The 25,783-nt window shown below is 50.9% G+C and overlaps 1 protein-coding gene across 2 annotated transcripts in view; it reads left to right on the plus strand.

Moving 5' to 3' along the window:
- The window catches only part of PDZD4 (PDZ domain containing 4), a 62,644-nt gene that overhangs the window by 14,543 nt on the left and 22,318 nt on the right, over positions 1-25,783 (plus strand). Inside the window, exons 2-4 of one of the 2 annotated variants that reach the window (XM_060252950.1) lie at positions 19,800-20,071; positions 21,841-21,931; positions 24,351-24,449. In XM_060252950.1, coding sequence (XP_060108933.1) covers positions 19,800-20,071; positions 21,841-21,931; positions 24,351-24,449 — 462 coding nt within the window. The remainder of the gene's footprint in view (positions 1-19,799; positions 20,072-21,840; positions 21,932-24,350; positions 24,450-25,783) is intronic. The other variant, XM_060252951.1, reaches the window with a different exon arrangement.

The raw sequence follows: 25,783 nt of genomic DNA on the forward strand, positions 1-25,783 counted from the left end.
GAAACCACTTCAGTCATTGAGAGATTTGTAGGCATGCTTTGCCCAGAGTAGAATTAGACTGAGGTAGCCAAACGGGCTTAATGTAAGAGCCACATCGAATAAACATCAGTTGTTTGAGAGCCGCAAGACATGAGTGTCAGATGTTCGAGAGCTGGAAGGAAAATAGATGGGGGAAGGAGGGAGAGGTAGAAAGAAAGCAACATTAACTTTAAATGCATTCGCCAAGCTGCCGACAGACTTGGCTTGGAGAAGTGATTTAAAGAGAGAAATCCCTTCTCCGAGCTGATGAGCCGATGGGGGCCACGAGAGCCACACAATGTGTGTGAAAGAGCCACATGTGGCTCCTGAGCCAGTTTGACCATCCTTGAATGAGACAGTTGTCCTCTTGTTTCTCACAGCTGTGGAATTTATTTAGGACAAACTCAAATATCCAAAGGGTGGCAGTTAACGCATTGAAGGCTGTATGGAACACCGAGTTAAGAGCCTGGGAGTTTTACTGGAGCCTGCATTATCAATGGAGGCCCAGATTGCAGCCACTGCCAAGTCAGCCTTTTTCCATCTAAGGCGGGCAAAGCAGTTGGCTCCCTTCCTAGAGCGCCAAGATCTGGCAATGGTGCTTCATGCAACGGTCACCTCGAGACTGGATTACTGTAATGCCCTCTACATGGGGCTGCCTCTGTGCCGAACCCGGAAGCTGCAACTGGTGCAGAACGCAGCGGCTAGACTGTTGCTGGGACTCCCTAAATGGGAGCACATACAGCCTGGGCTGCGCGAACTGCACTGGCTGCCAGTTACATACCGGGTTCGTTACAAAGTGCTGGTCATTACCTTTAAAGCCCTATATGGTCGAGGACCTGTCTACCTTAGGGACCGTCTCTCCTCATATGAACCCCAGAGAGCACTGAGGTCAGCCGGGAAAAACCTGCTGACTGTCCCCGGACCGAGAGAGGTGAAGCTGCAAAGCACCCGTAACCGGGCCTTCTCCTCTGTAGCCCCGAGCCTATGGAACCAACTTCCAGAGGAAATGCGGGCCCTGCGGGACCTAGAACAGTTCCGCAGGGCCTGCAAGACCTTCCTCTTCAGACTGGCTTTCCCTGATCGAAATGGAAATTACGAAGGAAACCGCCATCAGAATAAGTAAATGTAGCACTAGCACTTTTAAAAAATTAACTTAATTTTAAAGCCTAACCAGATTTTAATTAAATGTTTGATGTTTGATGTAGTTTTATTCACCTGTATAATTTGGCTCTGAGCCATGTTGTTAGCCGCCCTGAGCCTGCTCCGGCGGGGAGGGCGGGATACAAATAAAATTTGTTGTTGTTGTTGTTGTTGTTGGAAGAGCTGTCTTGTGGAGGTGCTAGTGATGAGAGATTCTGATTTCAATTGTTTCTGCAGTACAGGTATCTGAAGATGCCTTCCCAAGGCCAATCTTGTCTACTTCGAATGGCAGCTCTCCAGGATCTCAGGTCAAGGTCTTTCTTATCACCTGGAGATGCTGGGGATTGAACCTGGGACCTTCTGCATGCCAAGCAGATGCTCTGCCATTGACCCAGGGTCACAGGTCAAGGTCTTTCCCATCCCCTCCTGCCTGGTCCTTTCAACTGGAAATGCTGGGGATTGAACCTGGGACCTTCTGCATGCCAAGCAGAGGCTCTGCCATTGACCCAGGGTCTCAGGTCAAGGTCTTTCTCATCATCTCCTGCCTGGTCGTTTCAACTGGAGATGCCGGGGATTGAACCTGGAACCTTCTGCCTGCCAAGCAGAGGCTCTGCCACTGAGCCAGGGTCTCAGGTCAAGATCTTTCCCATCCCCTCCTGCCTGGTCCTTTCAACTAGAGATGCCGGGGACTGAACCTGGGAGCTTCCGCCTGCCAAGCAGAGGCTCTGCCACTGAGCCAAGGTCTCTGGTCAAGGTCTTTCCCATCCCCTCCTGCCTGGTCCTTTCAACTGGAGATGCCAGGGATTGAACCTGGGACCTTCTGCATGCTGCGCAAATGCTCTGCCACTGAGCCACAGCCCTTCCCCAACTTAGGCGCACCCCCTGGTATGTGTATGGTGACAGAATTGGTTAGAATGTTGACCTAGGAGTCAGGAGGACAGTCCCCATTCACCTGTGGAACTTGTGGGATGACCCTGGGCCAGTCACTGTCTTGTAGTCTGATCTACCTTGCAGGGTTGTTGCAGAGATGGAATGGAGAGGGGAGGACAGGTTATTCAGCTTTCTGTTATGTGATGCTCAGTCTTCTTGGTGCTTGGAGGGGCACAGTGGGAGGTCTTCTGGAGTTCTGGCCTCACTAGTGGACCTCGTGATGCCCCCTGGGTTTTGGCCACTGTGGGACACAGAGTATTGGACTGGATGGGCCAGTTGGCCTGATCCAGCATGACTTTTCTTATGTTCTTATGTCTGGGGGCAGTGATGCTCTGGCTTCTTGGTGCTTGGGGGGCAACAGAGGGAGGGCTTCTGGAGTTCTAGCTCTGCTGGTGGGCCTCCCGATCGCCCTTGGGTTTTGGCCACTGTGTGACACAGAGTGTTGGACTGGTCCAACATGGCTTCTCTTATATTCGTATGTCTGGGGCGCTGGTGCTCTGTATTCTTGGTACTTTGGGGCATCAGTGGGAGAGCTTCTGCAGTTCTGGCCCCACTGGTGGACCACCTGACAGCACCTGGGTTTTGGCCACTGTGTGACCCAGAAGGACTGGATGGGCCATTGGCCTGCTCCAACATGGCCTCTCTCATGTTTCTACCCTGTCCTTTCTTGTCTTGTGAACAGAGAAGGGGAGGACAGACGCACAAACCTGTGGCAAGCCTAGAGCCCACCCTCCAAAGTGGAAGGGCAGGAGCGCCTGGTGGTGGGCAGAGGAGAGGAGGGGGCGGGTCTTGGGAGCCATCTGCCTGGGGACCCCTGAAATCTGGAACCAGTCCTGCTTTCCCACGTGGTTTCTGTGTGCCTAGAAAGGCCCTGCCTCTAGACTGGGAAATACCAGGCAATTTTGGGGGGTGGAGTCTGAGGAGAGCAGGGGTTGGGGAGAAGAGAGACCTCAGTGGAGTCTAGTGCCATAAAGCCATTTTCTCCAGCAGAGTTGATCTCTCTCTCTGGGAAATAAGTTGTAATTCCAGGGGATCTCCAGACACCTGGAATTACAGGCGGGTCTTGGTGCCTGCATTTCTCATTGGTTGATGGTAACCAGAAGGGGGCCTTGACCTGGGTGGCCCAGGGGGAACCTGATTTCATCAGCTTTCGAAGTGGAGAAGTGTTAGTGTTGGTTAGGACTTGGAGGGGGGACCACCAAGGAAATCCAGGGTTGCTGCGCAGAGGCAGGCAACAGCAAGCCATCTCTGAACATCTCTGGCCTTGGCTTGGATGGCTCAGGCTAACCAGGTCTCATTAGATCTTGGAAGCTAAGCAGGCATGGTCCTGGATACTAGTTGGATGGGAGACCACCAAGGAAATCCAGGGTTGCTACACAGAGGCAAGCACTGGCAGACCATCTCTGGCTTTGATCTGGATGGCTCAGGCTAGCCTGATCTCATCAGACCTTGGAAGTTAGGCAGGCTTGGTCCTGGATACTAGTTGTATGGGAGACCACCAAGGAAATCCAGGGTTGCTACGCAGAGGCAGGCAACAGCAAACCATCTCTGAACATCTCTGGCCTTGGCCTGGATGGCTTAGGCTAACCTGGTCTCATTAGATCTTGGAAGCTAAGCAGGCTTGGTCCTGGATACTAGTTGGATGGGAGACCACCAAGGAAATCCAGGGTTGCTACGCAGAGGCAAGCACTGGCAGACCATCTCTGGCCTTGATCTGGATGGCTCAGGCTAGCCTTATCTCATTAGACCTTGGAAGTTAGGCAGGCTTGGTCCTGGATACTAGTTGTATGGGAGACCACCAAGGAAATCCAGGGTTGCTACGCAGAGGCAGGCAACAGCAAACCATCTCTGAACATCTCTGGCCTTGGCCTGGATGGCTTAGGCTAACCTGGTCTCATTAGATCTTGGAAGCTAAGCAGGCTTGGTCCTGGATACTAGTTGGATGGGAGACCACCAAGGAAATCCAGGGTTGCTACACAGAGGCAAGCACTGGCAGACCATCTCTGGCCTTGATCTGGATGGCTCAGGCTAGCCTTATCTCATTAGACCTTGGAAGTTAGGCAGGCTTGGTCCTGGATACTAGTTGGATGGGAGACCACCAAGGAAATCCAGGGTTGCTTCACAGAGGTAAGCATTGGCAGACCGTCTCTGGCCTTGATTTGGATGGCTCAGGCTAGCTTTATCTCATTAGATCTTGGAAGTTAAGTAGGCTTGATCCTGGATACTAGTTGGATGGGAGACCACCAAGAAATCCAGGGTTGCTACGCAGAGGCAAGCATTGGCAGATCGTCTCTGGCCTTGATCTGGGTGGCTCAGGCTAGCCTGATCTCATTAGACCTTGGAAGTTAGGCAGGCTTCGTCCTGGATACTAGTTGTATGGGAGACCACCAAGGAAGTCCAGGGTTGCTACGCAGAGGCAGGCAATAGCAGACCATCTTTGAACATCTCTGGCTTTGACCTGGATGGCCCAGGCTAGCCTGATCTCATTAGACCTTGGAAGTTAAGCAAGCTTGGTCCTGGATACTAGTTGTATGGGAGACCACCAAGGAAGTCCAGGGTTGCTACGCAGAGTCAGGCAGTGGCAGACCATCTTTGGACATCTCTGGCCTTGACCTGGATGGCTCAGGTTAGCTTGATCTCATTAGATCTCAGAAGCTAAGTCAGGTCAACCCTGGATAGGACTTGGAATGGAGTCTCCCCCAAAAATCCAGGGTCGCTATGCAGAGGCAGGCAATGACAAACCACATCTGTTCATCTCTTGCCTTGAAAACCACATGATGGGTCACCACAAAGCAGCCGCAACTTGGTGGTGATTTCCAGCCACACACAGCAGGAGGGTTCAAACAAGCCCTCCTCCCAACTTGAGGGAGCTCACTAGACATAATTTTGAGTACCTCCTAGGGTTTCCAGCTCTGGGTTTTATATTCTTATAGCCAGCTTCAAGAGGGGATTGGATAAACATATGGAGCAGAGGTCCAACCATGGCTATTAGCCACACTGTGTATTGTGGGAACTCTCTGTCTGGGGTAGTGATGCTCTGTATTCTTGGTGTTTTTTGAGGGGGGCACAGTGGGAGGGCTTCTTGTGTCCTGGCCCCACTGATGGACCTCCTGATGGCTCTTGTTGGGTTTTTTTGGCCACTGTGTGACACAGCGTGTTGGACTGGAGGGGCCATTGGCCTGATCCAACATGGCTTCTCTTATGTTATGTTCTTACCTGGAGATTTGGGGGTGAAGCCAAGGGGTGGTGGGTTTTGGGGAGGAAAAGGACTTCAACAGGGTATAATGCCCTAGAATCCACCTCCAAAAGCTGCCATTTTATCCAGGAGAGATTTCTATTGTCTGGAGATTGCTTGTAACAGAGGGAGATCTCCAGCCCCCCCCCCTAAAGGTTGGCAACCCTCTCTGGTGTGCAAGGAGCTGTCTCTTTAGTCAGCTCTTAACAGATTTTATGACTGATGGTTTATTTTTCCAAAGAGTGAGTCAATGTCAGCACTTGCGGCTGAATGCAGTATTTATTGTCCTGGCGAGGGTGTTAGAAAACGACTCTCCGGAGTTGTTGTAAGACTGGGTGAGGCGAAAAAGCATCTGCTGTTTTTGGTCCTCTGGAAAAGCCTGTCGGCTGCACACCTCGCACCAAATACAACTGAAAAAGTACACACATGCACATGCAGTCCAGGTCGGTTGCAAATGTGGCTATGCAAATACATACATAATCCAAAGGCGCTCCGTGTCAGATTCAAAGCCAAACGGACTAAAGGCTGTAATAGAAATCAGGGATGCCAGCCTCCAGGTGGGACCTGGGGATCCCTCGGAATTCCAGCTCATCTCCAGACTACAGAGATCAGTTCCCCTGGAGGAAAGGGCTGCTTTGGAGGGGGGACTCTGTGGCCTTGTGCCCCACTGAGGTCCAGGGATGCCAGCCTCCAGGTGGGACCTGGGGATCCCCCAGAATTCCAGCTCCTCTCCAGACTGCAGAGATCAGTTCCCCTGGAGGAAAGGGCTGCTTTGGAGGGGGGACTCTGTGGCCTTGTGCCCCACTGAGGTTCAGGGATGCCAGCCTCCAGGTGGGACCTGGGGATCCCCCAGAATTCCAGCTTCTCTCCAGACTACAGGGATCAGTTCCCCTGGAGGAAAGGGCTGCTTTGGAGGGGGGACTCTGTGGCCTTGTGCCCCACTGAGGTTCAGGGATGCCAGCCTCCAGGTGGGACCAGGGGATCCCCCGGAATTCCAGCTCCTCTCTGACTGCAGAGATCAGTTCCCCTGGAGGAAAGGGCTGCTTTGGAGGGGGGTCTCTGTGGCCTTGTGCCCCACTGAGGTTCAGGGATGCCAGCCTCCAGGTGGGACCTGGAGATCCCCTGGAATTCCAGCTCCTCTCCAGACTACAGAGATCAGTTCCCCTGGAGGAAAGGGCTGCTTTGGAGGGGGGACTCTGTGGCCTTGTGCCCCACTGAGGTTCAGGGATGCCAGCCTCCAGGTGGGACCTGGGGATCCCCTGGAATTCCAGCTCCTCTCCAGATTGCCGAGATCAGTTCCCCTGGAGGGAAGGGCTGCTTTGGAGGGGGGACTCTGTGGCCTTGTGCCCCACTGAGGTCCAGGGATGCCAGCCTCCAGGTGGGACCTGGGGATCCCCCGGAATTCCAGCTCCTCTCCAGACCACAGGGCTTCCCCTGGAGACAATGGCTGCTTTGGAGGGGGGACTTGGTGGCTCTGTATCTCACTGGGGTCTTTGTCCTCCTGAGGCTCCATCCCAAAATTTTCCCAACCTAGATCTTGCAGCCTTAACCCTCCACCCCTCATTCTATGCTGGTGGCCAGGGCAGATCTGACAACCCTAAATAGAACAGAAACGATGAGCTGTCTCATTCATAAAAAGCAACACAAAAACACACACCGTGTCTAACTCTCTCATGCATTCTGTCTCAAGGAGACAGAGGACAGTCAAGAGCAGGATTGTCAAACATGCAGTTTCGGGACTGAATCAGGCCCCCGGAGGGCTCCTATCAGGCCACCGAGCAACTGACTGTCATCTGCTTCCTTCTCCCTCTCTCTAGCTTCCTTCAGTATCACAGCTTACTTTGGCAGGCTTACTCAATCGCACAGGAGCTACAGAGCAAAGCCTCTGTTTTCTCCGTTGGCTGAGGCTCCTCCCTTGGAGAGGAACGGGGGGAGGCAGAGCTTGCTTTGCCAGGCTCTCTCAATCGCACAGCAGAGCTACTGAGCCAAGCCTCTCTTCCTTCTATTGGCTGAGGCTCCCCCCAAGTCCCCTGGGGAAGGAAGGAAAGATCCAGAGCATCTTTTGTCCAGTTCCCTGGATCCCATGGGAGAAATACAAAGAAAGCGTCTTTAAGATCTATGAGTGCTAACATCTTAAGCATGTTTTAAGTTTTTAAAAATATATTTTTGTATTTGTGTCCTTATATAAAATTTGTAAAATTATAAAATCTCTGCTACCTAACCTTAAATAGGTATGCACATGGCCCGGCCCAAGCAGGCTTCATTTATGTCAGATCCAACCCTCATAACAAATGAGTTTGACACCCCTGATCAAGAGAAATGCGCTATCCCCGTTGCTAAAGCATTGCCGAAACCTTTCTGTACACAAACATACAGCTTGCACCAAACACAGTTCTGTTCGCAGCCAATCCTGTGCACAGACACCGTGTCGCTCACACTTCTGTTGCAAAATGTGCACAAACAACGTGAAAAATCCTCGCCGGCTATAAATACGGCTGCAAACACACGCATATACACCAGACACCAAGACAACAACGAAAAGCCACGTCCGTATCTACGGAGTCGCAGTTCCTTGGTTTACTAAGCTTGGCAAAGGAGGCCTTTGTCGCACAAAGGCGTACACATTGACAAATGTCAGTTCACACACACACACACACACAGATGTCTCGGTACCACCCATGTGTTACTCACTGCTGCAACAGGACCAGGCTCTGCATTCTAACACCAGTCCCCAGCCCAAGATGTTTGCGGAAAAAAAATACCAGGGGAACCGGTCAGAACTGCTGGGGGGTGGGAAGGAGGCAGTCCCCAAAGAGGCGGAGGCTGAGTAGAAAACAGAGAGGGCTCTCCAGGGGGTCTCTTCTTTCTGGGAGAGACAATTTGGGAAAGAGGGTGGGGAGAAAAGAGAGACGCACACAAAGGAAGGCAGCGGGGGAAGCATCTGCCTCGGGCCTGGAGACGGAGCTCATTCCAGACTCGCCTGCAGGAATGCGATTAGCATTTTGTTATAAATTCCACCAGGGCCTTCCTCGAGCACAGAACGCTTTCCTGGGTCCTGCTGCCCCAGCTGAGCAGCCCTTTTCTTTACTAGCGTTGGCAACGTTTCAACCTCTTCCCGCCCCCTGTCCGCTCTTTCCCATCCCACCCCAAAGGCTTCTCTCCTGCCCCCTCGACCAGCTCTGGGGGCTTCTCTCTCCACCGCAAACCTTTCCCCCCCTCCAAGATCCAAGCGGGCCACCCCAGTGGTGGACCGGCCAGGGTGTCAGCTTGCCCGATGGAAGTGGGCCCCCTTAAACATGAGACAGCATGTTTAAAACGGTGACTGTCCTTTTAGTAGCTTGAAAATAGAATAGTAGTCCCGATAGTATTACTAGGGTTGCCAAGTCCAATTCAAGAAATATCTGGGGACTTTGGGGGTGGAGCCAGGAGACTTTGGGGGTGGAGCCAGGAGACATTGGGGGTGGCAAGCATGATTGAACGCCAAAGGGAGTTTAGGCTGTCACATTTAAAGGGACTGCATCCCTTTTAAATGCCTTCCTTCCATAGGAAATAATGGATAGGGGACCTTCTTTTGGGGCTCATAGAATTGGACCCCCTGGTCCAATCTTTTTGAAACCTGGTATTTCAGGGAGAGGCATTGGATGCTATACTGAAAATTTGGTGCCTCTACCTCAAAAAACAGCCCCCCCCCCCAGAGTCCCAGCTACGCGCGGATCAATTCTCCATTATTTTCTATGGGAATAAGTCTCCATAGGGAATAACAGAGTTCCCAGCAGACATTTCCCTCCCCTCCCCCTGATGACCCTGAAGCGGGGGAGGGTCTCCAAACCGGGGGGGGGATCCCCTGCCCCCACCTGGGGATTGGCAACCCTAATTATTAATGTAATGCAGCTAAAATTTACGTTTTAGGGTTGCCAGCCTCCAGGTGGGGCCTGGGGATCTCCTGCTTTTCCAACTGATCTCCAGCTGGCAGAGATACCAGCTCCCCTGGAGGAAATGCAATCTGTATTGACATTTCGTATCTACTGCATACTGCCAGTAAAATGTACAATACATGTACACTGTCATTACTATCTATCTATCTATCTATCTATCTATCTATCTATCTATCTATCTATCTATCTATCTATCTATCTATCTATCTATCATCTATCTATCTATCTATCTATCTATCTATCTATCATCATCATCATCATCATCATCTATCTATCGCTTTTTGAAGCGGGAACTCCTTTGCATATTAGGCCACACCTCCCTGATGTAGCCAATCCTCCAAGAGCTTACAGGGTTCTTCTTACAGGGCCTACTGTAAGCTCCAAGAAGATTGGCTACATCAGGTGGGGATCGATCTATCTATCTATCTATCTATCTATCTATCTATCTATCTATCTATCTATCTATCTATCTATCTATCTATCTATCATCTCTCTCTCTCTCTCTCTCTCTCTCTCTCTCTCTCTCTATATATATATATATATATATATATATATATATATATACACACACACACATTTATTTCGCAAAAGTTTTAATTGTACCTTTTCCCCACTTGCGTATTTTTTTAAAAAATCATTTATTTCTTATAAAAACAAAACGATAGCCTTATAGTTGTGGGTGGGGCCCCCCTTGTCTCCTGGCAACTGATATTTTGAGACCCAGTCTGCCACTGCCAGTTCTCACCCCTGCCACACACACACACACACATCCAATTTCAGATCAAACTTATTACAGGATCCTTTCTCCCTCTGAAACTTGATGTATATCTTTTACACAATCGGAAAGACCATGCGCTTAACAAAGGCACTGTCGGATTAATTAATATTTTGATTGCAGCAGCTAGAATGACGATGGCTGCAAACTGGGTAAACTCTTCTCCGCCTTTATTAGATCAACGGTTTCATAGGCTGTGGGAATGGTTTGTTCTGAATAAAACTGCCTTCAGTTCTTTTGATTCTTCGATTGAGCAATCCGAACATCGTGTGGCAGCTGTCTGGTTTCCTCCGGTAAAGTATTTAACTGGATATGGCAATGTACCTCACAAGTCATCCTCCAAAAAAACGGATCTATTTTTGATCTGTATTTAATTTTTTGTTTTGTCCTTGTTTACTGTGATTTCCGTATGTCGGATTTGAGGTATGCTAAATTGTTGACACTTTGTAATTATTTTATGTAAAGGATAAATAAACTTTATTATTTCCCAAAAAAACAACCCACACACACACACACACACACACACACACACCCTCGTCCCTATTTGTCATTCAGAACGGGAGAGGAGGCAGAAGGGAACTGCATTCCGGATTTCTGGACTTCAAGGCGAGGGCGCCCGCTAGGAGAGAGATTTACGCCGCGTTTGATCCCCCCCCCTTCTCCATCTTCCCCCTTCTCCCCAGCTGCTGATGCCTGTATCAATCACTCCAGTTGCCATGGCAACTGCAGCTGCAGTGATGGAGAGAGAGAGAGAGAAGGAGACACGCACACACACAATGGTGTTCCACAAAAGGTAGCGCAACACAGACCCACACTTTGCGCACTGGGCCTCGCACAGTGACGCACCCGCAGGTGCGTCAGCCCCGTGACGCCAAGCGGCGGTTGTCGATTCACATGACCCAAGGACACCCTCGCACTGCCTTGGATTGCGTCGGCGTGAATCATGAGACAAAATTAACCGTGGGGCAGGGGAAACGGTCTGGAGTCGGATCGTGGAAAGGGTGTGACGGCTGCTTTGGATCCAAAATGGGAAAGAACTGGATTCTCGCATCCCGGATTGTCCTCTGCAGCACCAATACCCAAGTAAATGCGTGAATGGAGAGAGAGTGTGTGTGGTTTTTATGAATGGCCGAGTAGCACGGCTTATTGATGACATTTATACAAGCTGGAGGGAGCGGCGCTGGTGGCAAACCCATTTTTCCTCCCTGGCTCTTGAGCCTTTAATTACGTGTCAATCAGAAATTCAGCCTGGCCTTTAGGTACCATGAAAAGGTTTCTCCTGTAAATTTCCTCGCGTCTTGCTGCAGGGAAAGGCGCAGGAGGAAAAAAAAAATCACAAATGTTGTGGACTCATATGTATAGCCGTTAAAAGAGAGTCTGTGGCTCAGTGGCAGAGCATCTGCTCAGCATGCAGAAGGTCCCAGGTTCAATCCCCGGCATCTTCAGTTAAAACGAATAGGCAGGAGGTGATAAGAAAGACCTTGACCTGAGACCCTGGAAACCAATGGAGAGAGACCATAGCTCAGTGGCAGAGCCTCTGCTTGGCATGCAGAAGGTCCCAGGTTCAATCCCCAGCATCTCCAGTTGAAAGGACCAGGCAGGAGGTGATGGGAAAGACCTTGACCTGAGACCTTGGCTCAGTGGCAGAGCCTCTGCTTGGCATGCAGAAGGTCCCAGGTTCAATCCCCAGCATCTCCAGTCAAAAGGACCAGGCAGGAGGTGATGAGAAAGACCTTGACCTGAGACCCTGGCTCAGTGGCAGATCCTCTGCTTGGCATGTAGAAGGTCCCAGGTTCAATCCCCAGCATCTCCAGTTAAAAGGACCAGGCAGGAGGTATTGGGAAAGACCTCGACCTGAGACCCTGGCTCAGTGGCAGAGCTTCTGTTTGGCATGCAGAAGGTCTCAGGTTTAGTCCCCAGCATCTCCAGTTAATAGGACCCGGCAGGAGGTGATGGGAAAGACCTTGACCTGAGACCCTGGCTCAGTGGCAGAGCCTCTGCCTGGCATGTAGAAAGTCCTAGATTCAATCCCTAGTAAATCTGATTGATTAGAGCAAGGGAGAAATGCCAAGAGAGTTTACTCTCAAAAGCCCCACACTCTGAAAAGCTTGTTGGTCTTTAACAGGGGTGGCCAAACTTGCTCACCATAAGAGCCACATAGAATAAACGTCAGATCTTGGAGAGCCACAAGACATGAATCTCAGATGTTTGAGAACAAATAAGCAGGGAGGCAAACAGATGGGGGGAGGGAGGGAGAGGTGGAAAGAAAGTAATTTTAATTTTAAACACGTTCTCCAGGCATTTCCCAATGGGCTGGTTGGGGCTTTGAGAGCCACACGACACGTGTGAGAAAGCCACATGTGGCTCCTGAGATGTGTTGTGAGGATGAAATGGGATGAGCCGCAAGACAGGGAAAGAGGGAGGGAACTGTGAACTTAGAGGGAAGTACTCATAAATTTCCTGCATTGCACAGGAGGTTAGACTAGATGACACTGGGGGTATCTTCCAACTATGATAGGAAGGAAGGATGGATAGATGGGGAGGGAGAAAGGAGAGAGATCGAAAGAAAGCAACTTAAACTTTAAATGCATTCTCCAAACTGCAGGCTGGCTTGGCTTGGCGTAGTGATTTAAAGAGACAAATGCCTTCTCCAAGCTGGCCACACGTGCCCCCCTGAGCCGCCGTTTGGCCACCTCTGGTCTTTAAGGTGCTTCTGGGCTTGAATCAAGGGGTCCTTCTGGCGACCAACGCAGCTGGCCTTCGATGTGGAAAGGCTTCTCCGAAACTGCTCCAAGGGAGGGTCCTGGCGTCTCCTGTTTCAGCGTTAATGCGAGAAACGAATATGAAGGTTGTGATAGATGTGGTTCGTTTGAGAGCCATCCGAGATGGGGGGAGGAGCCCGTCTGAAAAGCATCCTGTAATTCCTCATCTCTGTCTCAGTAGAGATCCCAGCCTGTAGCGATAAGAAGCGGGGACAACCTCGGAGATGTGTCTCGGAATGCGTAAACAAGCAGGCCTTATCGGCTTTTACCTCAGCGCCACTGTAATGGCTTTGTTTTACATGGTCATTTATCCTGTGACAGCGTCCCTTGAACTCCCCCCCCCCCCCCCCCGTCCAGCCCCAGCGGTTTGTTTACATGCTCACGGGGTGGATCGAATTAACAATCCTTCCAGAGTCACAACCTATCTCCATCTCGAGGAAGGGGTCTTGTGCTTTACAGGCCGGAAGCCTGCTCACCGGGAGCCTATTTGGTGTCGGCGATTAAGAGCCGCAGACTCGAATCTGAGAGAACTGGGTTTGATCCTCCACTTCTCCGCTTGAAGCCAGTTGGGTGACCTTGAGTCTGTCGCAGTTTTCTCAGAGCTCTCTCAGCCCCGCCTATTCACAGGGTGTCTGTTGTGGGTAGAAAAACAGAAATCAAACTCTTCTTTCTCCTCCTCCTCCTCTTCTTCGTTGAATCATAGAGTTGGAAGGGTCCAGGGTCATCTAGTCCAATCCCCGACACCAGGGGTGGGGAACCTCTGTCCCAAGGTGTGGCCCTTGGGGTTTGCTGGGTCGAACCGAGCCATGTGGCAGCCTCCCTGGGGCCTGGCTGGCCAGCGAGGATCGTGGGGCCCAGCCGCGCTGTGCAGCAGCCTCCCCAGAGCCAGGCAGGGATCACAGGGCCCAGATGTACTGTGCGGCAGCCTCCCTGGGGCCTGGCTGGCCAGTGAGGATTGTGGGGCCCAGCCACGCTGTGCAGCAGCCTCCCCAGAGCCAGGCAGGGATCACAGGGCCCAGATGTACTGTGCGGCAGCCTCCCTGGGGCCTGGCTGGCCAGCCAGAATTGCTGCAGGGCCTGGAAAAGTTACTATCACAGTTAAGTTTGCACTTCATAATCCCAGATGGTGTGGCCTTATATGCTAATATTAGGGGATGTGGTCTAATATGCTACTGAGTTCCTGCTGGGCTTTTTCTACAAAAAAAGCCCTGGACCTATGCATTTCCCTAGGGCGGCGGGCCGGGTGTGTGTGTGTGTGTGTATGTGTGCCAGATTAGGCTCTCCCCACATGCCTTCAAATAGAAAAACAGTTATTTGTATTAATTTTGCTGGCCTGAATCATTCTCCCTCGGTGGAACACTGTTTTTAAAGTTGATAATTTCGTATGGCCCGCAAATGATGTTGTAAATATCCATATGGCCCTTGGCAGAAAAAAAGGTTCCCCCACCCCTGCCCTACACAATGCAGGAAATTCACAAACGCCTCCCCCTAAATTCACAGGATCAGCATTGATGTCAGATGGCCATCTAGCCTCTGTTTCAAAACCTCCGAGGAAGGAGAGCCCACCACCTCCTGACGAAGCCTGTTCCATGGAGGAACCGCTCTAACAGTCAGGAAGTTCTTCCTCATGTTGAGCCGGAAACTCTTCTGATTTGATTTCAACTCGTTGGTTCTGGTCCTACCTTCTGGGGCAACAACAAAAAATGCCGCACCATCCTCTATAGGACAGCCCCTCAAGTACCTGAAGATGGTGATCCTATCACCTCTCAGCCGCCTCCTCTCCAGGCTAAACATGCCCAGCTCCTTCAGCCTTTCAGAGGATCCTTTCTACATCGAAGGGCAGCCATGGAAACAGCTCCTGTTCCTGCACATTCATGGCGCAGTGTAGGATTCGCACTTGGGACCTGACTGAATGTTATGTTTCCATCGTGCCTTCCCTGGCTCGATCTGTGTGATCAAATGTACATTGTGAGTTCTGTGTGGGGAACTGACTTCCTAGGCCCCTGTGGACCTAATTTGGATTGAGAGCATGATGCACGGGAGAGAGAGCTCTAAAAGCCCACCCCCTCCGCACCATTTTCCCAACCTGTAATGGCTGTGAGGAGCTACTGTTAGCCCCGTTGGGAAAACCATAGATGGACAGCACATAAAATCATAGAATCATAGAGTTGGAAGGGACCTCCAGGGTCATCTAGTCCAACCCCCTGCACGATGCAGGAAACTCACAAATCCCTCCCCCTAAATTCTTCATTACTGTCAGAGCCTCATGGCGCAGAGTGTTAAAGCTGCAGTACTGCAGTCCTAAGCTCTGAGTTCAATCCCAGGTGAAAGCTGGGTTTTCAGGTAGCTGGCTCAAGGTTGACTCATCCTTCCATCCTTCTGAGGTCAGTAAAATGAGTACCCAACTTGCTGGGGGGAAAGTGTAGATGACGGGAAGGCAATGGCAAACCACCCCATAAAAAGTCTGTCATGAAAACGTGAGAGCAACGTCACCCCAGAGTCGGAAACGACTGGGGCTTGCACAGGGGGCCTTACCTTTCCTTTCATTGCTGTCAAATGGCCATCTAGCCTCTGTTTAAAAACCTCCAAGGGTGTTTAAAAACCTCCAAGGGAGGAGAGCCTACCACCTCCCGAGGAAGCCTGTTCCACTGAGGAACCGCTCTAACTGTCAGGAAGTTCTTCCTAATGTTGAGCCGGAAACTCTTTTGATTTCATTTCAACCCACTGGTTCTGGTCCTACCTTCTGGGGCCACAGAAAACAATTCCACACCATCCTCTCTATGACAGCCCTTCAAGTACTTGAAGATGGTGATCCTATCACCTCTCAGCCGCCTCCTCTCCAGACTAAACATCCCCAGCTCCTTCAACCTTTCCTCTGGTCCCGTTCCAGCTTGTCTCTACCCTTCTTAAAATGTGGTGCCCAAAACTGAACACAATACTCCAGGCGAGGTCTTACATTCATCTTACAAGATGCTGAAGCTGAAGCTCAAATCCTTTGGCCACCCAATGAGAAGGGAGCACTCGGTGGAGAAGACCCTGATGCTGGGGAAGACAGAAGGCAAAAGAAGAAAAGGACAGCAAAAGAGGAGATGGCTGGACAGTGTTACTGACGCGACCAACATGAATTTGAGTGGACTTTGGAGGGTGGTGGAAGACAGGAGAACCTGGTGTGACTTGGTCCATGGGGTCGCAAAGAGTCTGACTCGGTGGTACGACAGAACAACAAAATGAAGGGAAAGGAGGCATCCCTTGTGTGTTCAGATCGCCTCAGAAAAATGGCACGTTTGCTAGTTCTGCTGAGTTAGTTAACACCTGCAAAGAGTAAGAAATCCCAAGGGTTCTTCTTTTTTTTTCTTTCCTTTTCCGAGAAAGGTGCAGAGAGAATGTGAAATCTCAATAAACCACCCGTCTCATGCTGGAATTCTCCTTTGAAGTCCTTTGTTTGAAGAAGGGCGAATTAGAGATCAGAAACTGCTCGTCTGGGGAGACTGAAATGTTCTTCCCACCGGTTTCTAAGGATTAGCTTCGATCTCTGATACATTTCCACAGATGGAAGGGGGGGGCTTTTTAAACCAATTTTCTCACCTTCCGCAGACCCCCAACTTCCCCCCACTTTTGCTGGGGGTCTCCTGTCCTCCCAAGAACAGTATTTTTGGGAGGGTGAAAGTGAGGCCGTGGCTAGAAATCCCTTCCCTTAGCAGAGGTTTACCACACGAGCCACATGATTTTGATTTTAATGTCAAATTTGTGTTCATTTATTCTTCGTGGAGAGCCGGTTTCGTGTGGTGGTGAGGTGCACAGACTCTTATCTGGGAGAACCAGGTTTGATTCCCCACTCCCCCCCACCACATGCAGCTGCTGAGGTGACCTGGGGTCAGTCACAAGTTCTCTCAGAGCTGTTCTCTCATAGGCAGGTCTTGAAAGAGCTCTCTCAGCCCCACCTACCTCAAAGGGTGTCATTTGTGGGGAGAAGAGAAGGAGATTGTAAGCCACTGAGAATCAGAGTGAAGGGAGGGGTATAAATCCAATCTCCTCCTCCTTCTTTCTTCTTCTTCCTTCTTCTTTCTTCTTCCTTCTCCTTCTTTCTTCTTCCTCTTCTTCTGTTTTGATCAGGGCAATTCCAGGGAGAAAAGGGTGAATCCCTTACTCTCGTTCCCCTGATCCAAATCTCTTGCCCCTGCATTTTAAGGATTACAGTACAGGACAGGTGATATGGAGAGCCGGCAATACTATCCTGGTTAGAATGCTGGACTACAATTCTGGGAAATCCAAGTACAAATCCCTACTATGCTGTGGAAGCTCACTGGGTGACTAGGGACATGGGAAACCCAGGTTCGAATCCCTGCTGTGTTGTGGAAGCTCACTGGGAGACTAGGGACATGGGAAACCCAGGTTCGAATCCCTGCTGTGTTGTGGAAGCTCACTGGGAGACTAGGGACATGGGAAACCGAATCCCTGCTGTTTCTTGGAGGCCCACTCGATGAGCACCAATCGCACTCTCGTAGCCTAACTAACCTCACAGGGATGGGGGTTTTTTTAATGTATAACAATATTTATTGGGTTTCAAGGAGAAAACCAGGGGAAAACAACAATACAAACCCTAACAGGGTAAAGGGAGGGAAAACATACAAGGAGTATAATAAAATCCATAGTTTATACATTTCTACTAATTGCAATTTCTGTGTAAGGTGCTCTTACTTAACCTCAGCATACAGAGCTCAATTTTTGTAAATTTTGTTCTTCCACCTAATCAAACATCAAAAAGAACATTTCTAGTGATACAGTGACTATCGTCCTATTACTCTAGGAAAGGAAAGGAAAGGAAAGGTCCCCTGTGCAAGCACCAGTCGTTTCCGACTTTGGGGTGACGTTGCTTTCACGTTTTCACGGCAGACTTTTTTACGGGGTCGTTTGCCATTGCCTTCCCCGGTCTTTTACACTTCCCCCCCAGCAAGCTCATTTGACCGACCTCAGAAGGATGGAAGGCTGAGTCAACCTTGGGCTGGCTACCTGAATCCAGCTTCCGCCAGAATCAAACTGCAGAGAGTTCAGACCAAAGTACTGCAGTACTGCTGCTTTACCACTCTGCGCCACGGGCTAGATTACTCTAGAGTACTAATCAATACAGTTCTACGTTCCATATTCTTTTCTGAACCATTCGTAGAGTGGAGACCAAAGTTCTTCCGATACTTGAGACGAACTTCCCTTCAGCATATCTTGCAAAATGTCCATTTCTGCTATTTCTAACTTTTTTCCCAGGAGTTCCTCTTTTGACAGAACCTTTACCTTCTTCCAGTATTGAGCTAATATTATTCTAGCTGCAGCTACTGTATGTATCATCAAGTGGTTAGCATTTTTATCTAACCCATCCTCCAAAATATTCCAAAGACAACCTCACAGGGTCATTGTAAGGATAAGATGGAGGAGTGGCGAAGGATGTATACTGCTTTGGGTCTCTATGCGGAAGAAAGGCAAGGGAGTTTAACTTTAAGGAAAAAGTGCAGAAAAGGGCAACTAGAATGATTCAAGGGTTGGAACACTTTCCCTATGAAGAAAGGTTAAAACGCTTGGGGCTCTTTAGCTTGGGGAAGCCTAAACTGAGGGGTGACATGATAAAGGTTTACAAGATTATGTGCAGGATAGAGAAGGCAGAGAAAGAAGTCCTTTTCTTCCTTTCTCACAACACGAGAACTTGTGGACATTCAATGAAATTGCTGAGCAATAGGGTGAGAACGGATAAAAGGAAGTCCTTCACCCAAAGGGTGATTAACACGTAGATTTCACTGCCACAGGAGATGGTGGTGGCTGCAAGCATAGTCAGCTTCAAGAGGGGATTGGATAAGCATATGGAGCAGAGGTCCATCAGTGGCTATTAGCCACAGCGTATTGTTGGAACTCTCTGTCTGGGGCAAGTGATGCTCTGGCTTCTTGGTGCTGGGGGGGGACAGTGGGAGGACTTCCAGTGTCCTGGTCCCAGTGATGGACCTCCTGATGGCACTTGGGGTTTTTTGGCCACTGTGTGACACAGAGTGTTAGACTGGAGGGGCCATTGGCCTGATCCAGCATGGCTTATGTCATGTTCTTCTGTCTGGGGCAGTGTTGCTCTGTATTCTTGGTGCTTGGAAGGGCACAGTGGGAGGATTTTTAGTGTCCTGGCCCCACTGGTGGACCTCCTGATGGCACCTGGGTTTTGGCCACTGTGTGACACAGAGTGCCGGATAGGATGGGCCATTGGCCTGATCCAACATGGCTTCTCTTATGTTTTTATGTGACACAGAGTGCCAGATAGGATGGGCCATTGGCCTGATCCAACATGGCTTCTCTTATGTTTTTATGTGACACAGAGTGTTGGACTGGATGGGCCATTGGCCTGATCCAACATGGCTTCTCTTATGTTCTTCTGTGACACAGAGTGTTGGACTGGATGGGCCACTGGCCTGATCCAACATGGCTTCTCTTATGTTCTTATGTGACACAGAGTGTTGGACAGGATGGGCCATTGGTCTGATCCAACATGGCTTCTCTTATGTTTTTATGTGACACAGAGTGTTGGACTGGATGGGCCACTGGCCTGATCCAACATGGCTTCTCTTATGTGACAAAGAGTGTTGGACTGGAGGGGCCAGTGGAATGACCCAACATGGCTTCTCTTATGTTCTTATGTGACACAGAGTGTTGGACTGGATGGGCCATTGGCCTGATCCATCATGGCTTCTCTTATGTTCTTCTGTGACACAGAGTGTTGGACTGGATGGGCCATTGGCCTGATCCAACATGGCTTCTCTTATGTTCTTACGTGACACAGAGTGTCGGACAGGATGGGCCATTGGCCTGATCCAACATGGCTTCTCTTAGGTTCTTAGGAATAAATAAAGTAACATGAAACAAAACCTGTCGTTTGGTCCTCAGCAGGACTCGCAAGGAACGGTGTGTGTTTCCTTTTCCTCTCCCTTTCTTCATTTGGCGAATGCATTGATGTTGCGGGTCTGTTCCCTCCGCTGCAGGTGAACGGCCGGGAGCTCTCCCGCCTCTCCCAGGAACAGACCCTGGAGGCTCTGCGGTGCTCCAAGGAGCCGTTGGTCATCCAAGTGCTCCGCCGCAGCCCCCGCAGCCGCAGCGGGGGCGGCGAGGGACCCGCCCCCCAGGGGGACCCGGCAACCCTGGTGGACAGCGGAACCCAGACAGACATCACCTTTGAGCACCTGCTGGGGCTCGGCAGGATGCGGCCTCCGAGCCCCCCGGCTGTGACGCTGGAACCCTACGGGCTACCGGATCTGTGAGTATTCCCCGGACGAAAACCATCTTCCTTCCCCTTCGCTCTTCGTGGACTTGAATCGGGAACTTTTTGTTCCTACAGTTATGGACTTCAACCAGGGCTTTCTTGGTAGCAGGAACTCCTTTGCATATTAGGCCACACCCCCACTGATGTAGGCAACCCTCCAAGAGCTTGTAGGGGTCTTAGTACAGGGTCTACTGTAAGCTCCAAGAGGATTGGCTACATCGGGGTGGGGTGGGGCCTAATATGCAAAGGAGTTCTTGCTACAAAAAGAGTGATTGATAGATAGATGGATGACAGAGAGGTGATTGATAGATGGATGATAGATAAGATAGAGAGAGAGAGAGAGATGGTAGAGAGACAGACAGACAGAGATGGTAGGTAGATAAATAAAGAGACAGAGAGAGAGAGAGAGAGATGGCAGATAGAGAGAGAGATGATAGATAGAGATGATAGAGAGAGAGACAGACAGAGGTAGGTAGGTTGATAGATAGATAGACAGACAGACAGACAGACAAAGAGAGAGAGAGATGGTGGATAGAGAGAAAGAGAGAGATGACAGACAGATAGAGGCTTTTTTTGTAGCTGATGTAGCCAATCCTCCAAGAGCTTACAGGGCTCTTCTTACAGGGCTCTTCTTACAGGGCCTACTGTAAACTCTTGGAGGATTGGCTAAATCAGGGGTGTGTGGCCTAATAGGCAAAATAATACTTGCTCAAAAAAAGGCCCGCCAGGAGCTCACAAAATAGAATTTTTGCTTACAAGATTCCACAGCTTAGAAGGAGCATTGGTTACCAACCATCCCCCTCCATGGAGACAAGGGGTCCTCTGCTGCCAGACTGCCCCCCCCCCCAACAATCAGATGGGCAGAGGGGGACTTGCCGGGAGCAGGAGGGAGGCCCAGGCTACATCGCTGGCAGCGGGAAGTGACATCATCACATCAGCGACACTCTGGTATTTTGCAAAAACTCTATGGTAGAAGCCATAGTCACCAGAGAGGGTTTTTTTTTGCCAAAATACTACCATGTCACAGTGCATGCCAGCGGTGACATAGCCGCATTGCCAGTAATGTCACCTGGGCCTCTGTCCAGCTCCTCCGATGCCTCCTGCTGTCCCCCTCCCATTGCCAGGAGGGACACGACAACCAGTTTATTACAAAAAATCAAAATCAAAAGGTCGTCCCCTGTGCAAGCACCAGTCGTTTCCGACTCTGGGGCGACGTCGCATCACGATGTTTTTGCGGCAGACTTTTTACAGGGTGGTTTGCCACTGCCTTCCCCAGTCATCTATACTTTCCCTCCGGCAAGCTGGGGACTCATTTTACTCACCTCGGAAGGATGGAAGGCTGAGTCAACTTCGAGCCGGCGACCTGAAAACCCAGCTTCCGCCGGGGATCGAACTCGGGTCGCGAGCAGAGAGCTCCGACTGCAGTACTGCAGCTTTAACACTCTGCGCCACGGGGCTGCTTCTAATGGCCACGTACAATAAAACGATTATCTATCTATGTAGCCAGATCACTGGTGATGTCCCCTGGGCCTCCGTCCACCTCCTCATATGCCTCCTGCCACCCCCCCCCCCCCAGTTGTCAGGAGGAACATAGCAACCTTATTGTAGCCACTCCCTATTCTTAAATTCCAGATTTACACCTCCAGTATGTGTTTGTTGACTTAACGTGTGGCAGCTGAGCCTCTTGAGAGTCTCCTGAGAGAGTTCTTGGGTGGCAAAGAGCTGGTTCTCCTAACGGCCTTTTGTCTTCTCCTGTCCCGCAGCCCCTCAGTCGGCCATGAGTACTACGACCCTGTGGAATTCATGGAAGGAGGTGCTCCGGAGACAGAGCGGGCAGAGGAGCTGGAATATGAGGTGAGCTTGTGGTGAGGCTGGGAGCTTCTTCCTGACTGCAGTTCTGGGAACATAAAAGGTGTGGCCTAATATGCAAAGGAGCTCCTGCTAGAATTCCACCCCTGCCCTCCCCAGGCGCCCTGAAGATTTGGGGGCGGAGCCTGGGGGAAGGAGGAGACTCAAATATCCAGGAGTTTCCCAAGGCAAAGTTGGCAACCCCAACTTGGATTTAGGAGCTCTCTCTGTGTGCCTTTATAGAAGGGAATGGGCAAGAATTGCCCTGAAATTACAATTTATTGCCAGGCAATGGAGATCAGTTCCCATGGAGAAAATGGCTCCTCCAAATGGAGAGCGGCTGCAGCTCAGTGGCAGAGCCTCTGCTTGGCAGGCAGAAGGTCCCAGGTTCAATCCTCAGCATCTCCAGTTAAAAGGACCAGGCAGGAGGTGATGGGAAAGATCTTGACCTGAGACCCTGGCTCAGTGGCAGAGCCTCTGCTTGGCAGGCAGAAGGTCCCAGGTTCAATCCTCAGCATCTCCAGTTAAAGGGACCAGGCAGTAGGTGATGGGAAAGACCTTGACCTGAGACCCTGGCTCAGTGGCAGAGCCTCTGCTTGGCATGCAGAAGGTCCCAGGTTCAGTCCCCAGCATCTTCAGTTAAAAGGACCAGGCAGGAAGTGATGGGAAAGACCTTGACCTGAGACCCTGGCTCATTGGCAGAGTCTCTGCTTGGCAGGCAGAAGGTCCTAGGTTCAATCCTCAGCATCTCCACTTAAAAGGACCAGGCAGGAGGTGATGGGAAAGACCTTGACCTGAGACTCTGACACAGTGGTAGAACCTCTGCTTGGCACGCAGAAGGTCTCAGGTTCAATCCCCAGCATCTCCAGTTAAAAGGACCAGGCAGGAGGTGAGAAGAAAGACCTTGGCCTAAGACTCTGGCTCAGTGGCAGAGCCTCTGCTTGGCACTCAGAAGGTCTCAGGTTCAACCCTCGGCATCTCCAGTTAAAAAGAACCTTGCAGGAAGTGATGGAAAAGACCTCAACCTGAGACCCTGGAGAGCTGTTGCCAGTCTAAGACTGACCCTGATGGACCAAGGGTCTGATTCAGTAGAAGGCAGATTTTAATCTGTCACTACAAGGACCAGGCAGGAGGTGATGGGAAAGACCTTGAAATGAGACCCTGGCTCAGTGGCAGAGCCTCTACTTGGCACACAGAAGGTCCCAGGTTCAATCCCCGGCATCTCCAGTTAAAAGGACCAGGCAGGAGATGGGAAAGACCTTGACCTGAGACCCTGGCTCAGTGGTAGAGCATCTGCTTGGCATGCAGAAGGTCCCAGGTTTAATTCCAGGTGCCATCTGGAGGTTTACCAGAACTCCAAAAGCCCCCCCCCCCAGTGTTGCCCCCCAAGCACCAAGAATACAGAGCATCACTGCCCCAGACATAAGAACACAGGAGAAGCAATATTGGATCAAGCCAATGGACCATCCAGTCCAACACTCTGTGTCACACAGTTGCCAAAACCCAGGGGCCATCAGGAGGTCCATCAGTGGGGCCAGGACACTATTTATTTATTTATATGCCACCCACTCCGCAAGCAGACTCTAGGCAGCTAACCATCATGATAAAACAATGTAAGTACAATTATAAAAGAATAAAACACATATAAGCAATTTAAAATTACATTATTAGGTGCTATAAGAAGGTCGCATAACAAAGGTGGCTGCTCCATATCTCCGTTCCTTATATTACTCTATTAGTGGTCTTGCAAGTGATATTGTTCAGCGACGTAACAGTGGCAGCCTTCCTCCCACAGTTGTTGTGGGCCTGATGGAAGAGTTCGGTTTTGCAAACCCTGCAGAATTGGGAGAGGTCCCGCAGGGCTTTCGTGGCCTCTGGGAGAGCATCCCATAGCATCGGTGCTACCACTGAGAAGGCCCTGGCTCGTGTAGAGCTTAGTCTGGCCTCCCTTGGTCCAGGGATGGGTAACAGATTTTGCCCTCCTGAACGTAGCACTCTCTGGGGTATGTACGGGGAAAGGTAGTCCCTTCAATAGGCAGGTGTTGATAGGCACTAGAAGCCCTCCCACTGTTGCCTCCCCCAAGCACCAAGAATCCAGAGCATCACTGCCCCAGAGAGTGTTCCCTCTATACCATGTGGCTAAGAGCCACTGATGCATCTCTGAAAATGCCTATACTTCTAGCCACCCCCCTTTCTTGCAGCAGCATCTCCTTGGGCTGACCAACTGAAGCAATATCAAGCAAGGGCAGACACTCCATGCAGACAGATCTTCAGAGAAGGGGAAGTGAAGAGTAATTCTTTATTAGCCCATTGTTATTGCACTTCTCTCCTGACTGGGAGCTAAAAGCCATTAACAGTACACAGGGGAAAAAAGCAAAAAAAACATACAGATAATTTCTCCATGTTATTTTTTTCTGTCTCGTAGGAGGTGGAATTGTACAAATCCAGTCACCGGGATAAGTTGGGTCTGATGGTTTGTTACCGAACTGATGACGAAGACGATGTAGGCATCTACGTCGGAGAGGTGGGAGAGGGGCAGTCCTTTGGGGGAGAGGCAACACGTGGGCCAGGGGAGGTGGAAGAGAGAGGGCTGCATGTGGGGAGTGAGGAGTCAAGTGTTATGGAACATCAGAAGAGCCCTGCTCGATCAGACCAGTGAGGGTCCATCTAGTCCAGCCTCCTGTCTCACACAGTGGCCAACCAGTTCCTCTGGAGAGCCAACAACAGGGCAGAGAGGCCGAGGCCTTCCCCTGAGAGGAACATCAGAAGAGCTCTGCTGGATCAGACCAGGGAGGGTCCATCTAGTCCAGCCTCCTGTCTCACACAGTGCCCAACCAGTTCCTCTGGAGGGCCAACAGAGTCCGAGGCCTTCCCCTGAGAGGAACATCAGAAGAGCTCTGCTGGATCAGACCAGTGAGGGTCCATCTAGTCCAGCCTGCTGCCTCACACAGTGGCCAGTCAGTTCCTCTGGAGGGCCAACAGAGTCCGAGGCCTTCCCCTGAGAGGAACATCAGAAGAGCTCTGCTGGATCAGACCAGGGAGGGTCCATCTAGTCCAGCCTCCTCCCTCACACAGTGGCCAGTCAGTTCCACTGGAGGGCCAACAGAGTCCGAGGCCTTCCCCTGAGAGGAACATCAGAAGAGCCCTGCTGGATCAGACCAGTGAGGGTCCATCTAGTCCAGCCTCCTGTCTCACACAGTGGCCAACCAGTTCCTCTGGAGAGCCAACAACAGGGCAGAGAGGCTGAGGCCTTCCCCTGATAAGAACATCAGAAGAGCCCTGCTGGATCAGCCCAGTGAGGGTCCATCTAGTCCAGCCTCCTATCTCACACAGTGGCCAGCCAGTCCTTCTGGACGGCCAACAACAAGGCAGAGAGGCCGAGGCCTTCCCCTGAGAGGAACATCAGAAGAGCTCTGCTGGATCAGACCAGGGAGGGTCCATCTAGTCCAGCCTCCTGTCTCACACAGTGCCCAACCAGTTCCTCTGGAGGGCCAACAGAGTCCGAGGCCTTCCCCTGAGAGGAACATCAGAAGAGCTCTGCTGGATCAGACCAGTGAGGGTCCATCTAGTCCAGCCTGCTGCCTCACACAGTGGCCAGTCAGTTCCTCTGGAGGGCCAACAGAGTCCGAGGCCTTCCCCTGAGAGGAACATCAGAAGAGCTCTGCTGGATCAGACCAGGGAGGGTCCATCTAGTCCAGCCTCCTCCCTCACACAGTGGCCAGTCAGTTCCACTGGAGGGCCAACAGAGTCCGAGGCCTTCCCCTGAGAGGAACATCAGAAGAGCCCTGCTGGATCAGACCAGGGAGGGTCCATCTAGTCCAGCCTCCTCCCTCACACAGTGGCCAGTCAGTTCCTCTG

This window comes from Heteronotia binoei, chromosome 13 (assembly GCF_032191835.1).
Source record: "Heteronotia binoei isolate CCM8104 ecotype False Entrance Well chromosome 13, APGP_CSIRO_Hbin_v1, whole genome shotgun sequence".
Lineage (NCBI taxonomy): Eukaryota > Metazoa > Chordata > Lepidosauria > Squamata > Gekkonidae > Heteronotia > Heteronotia binoei.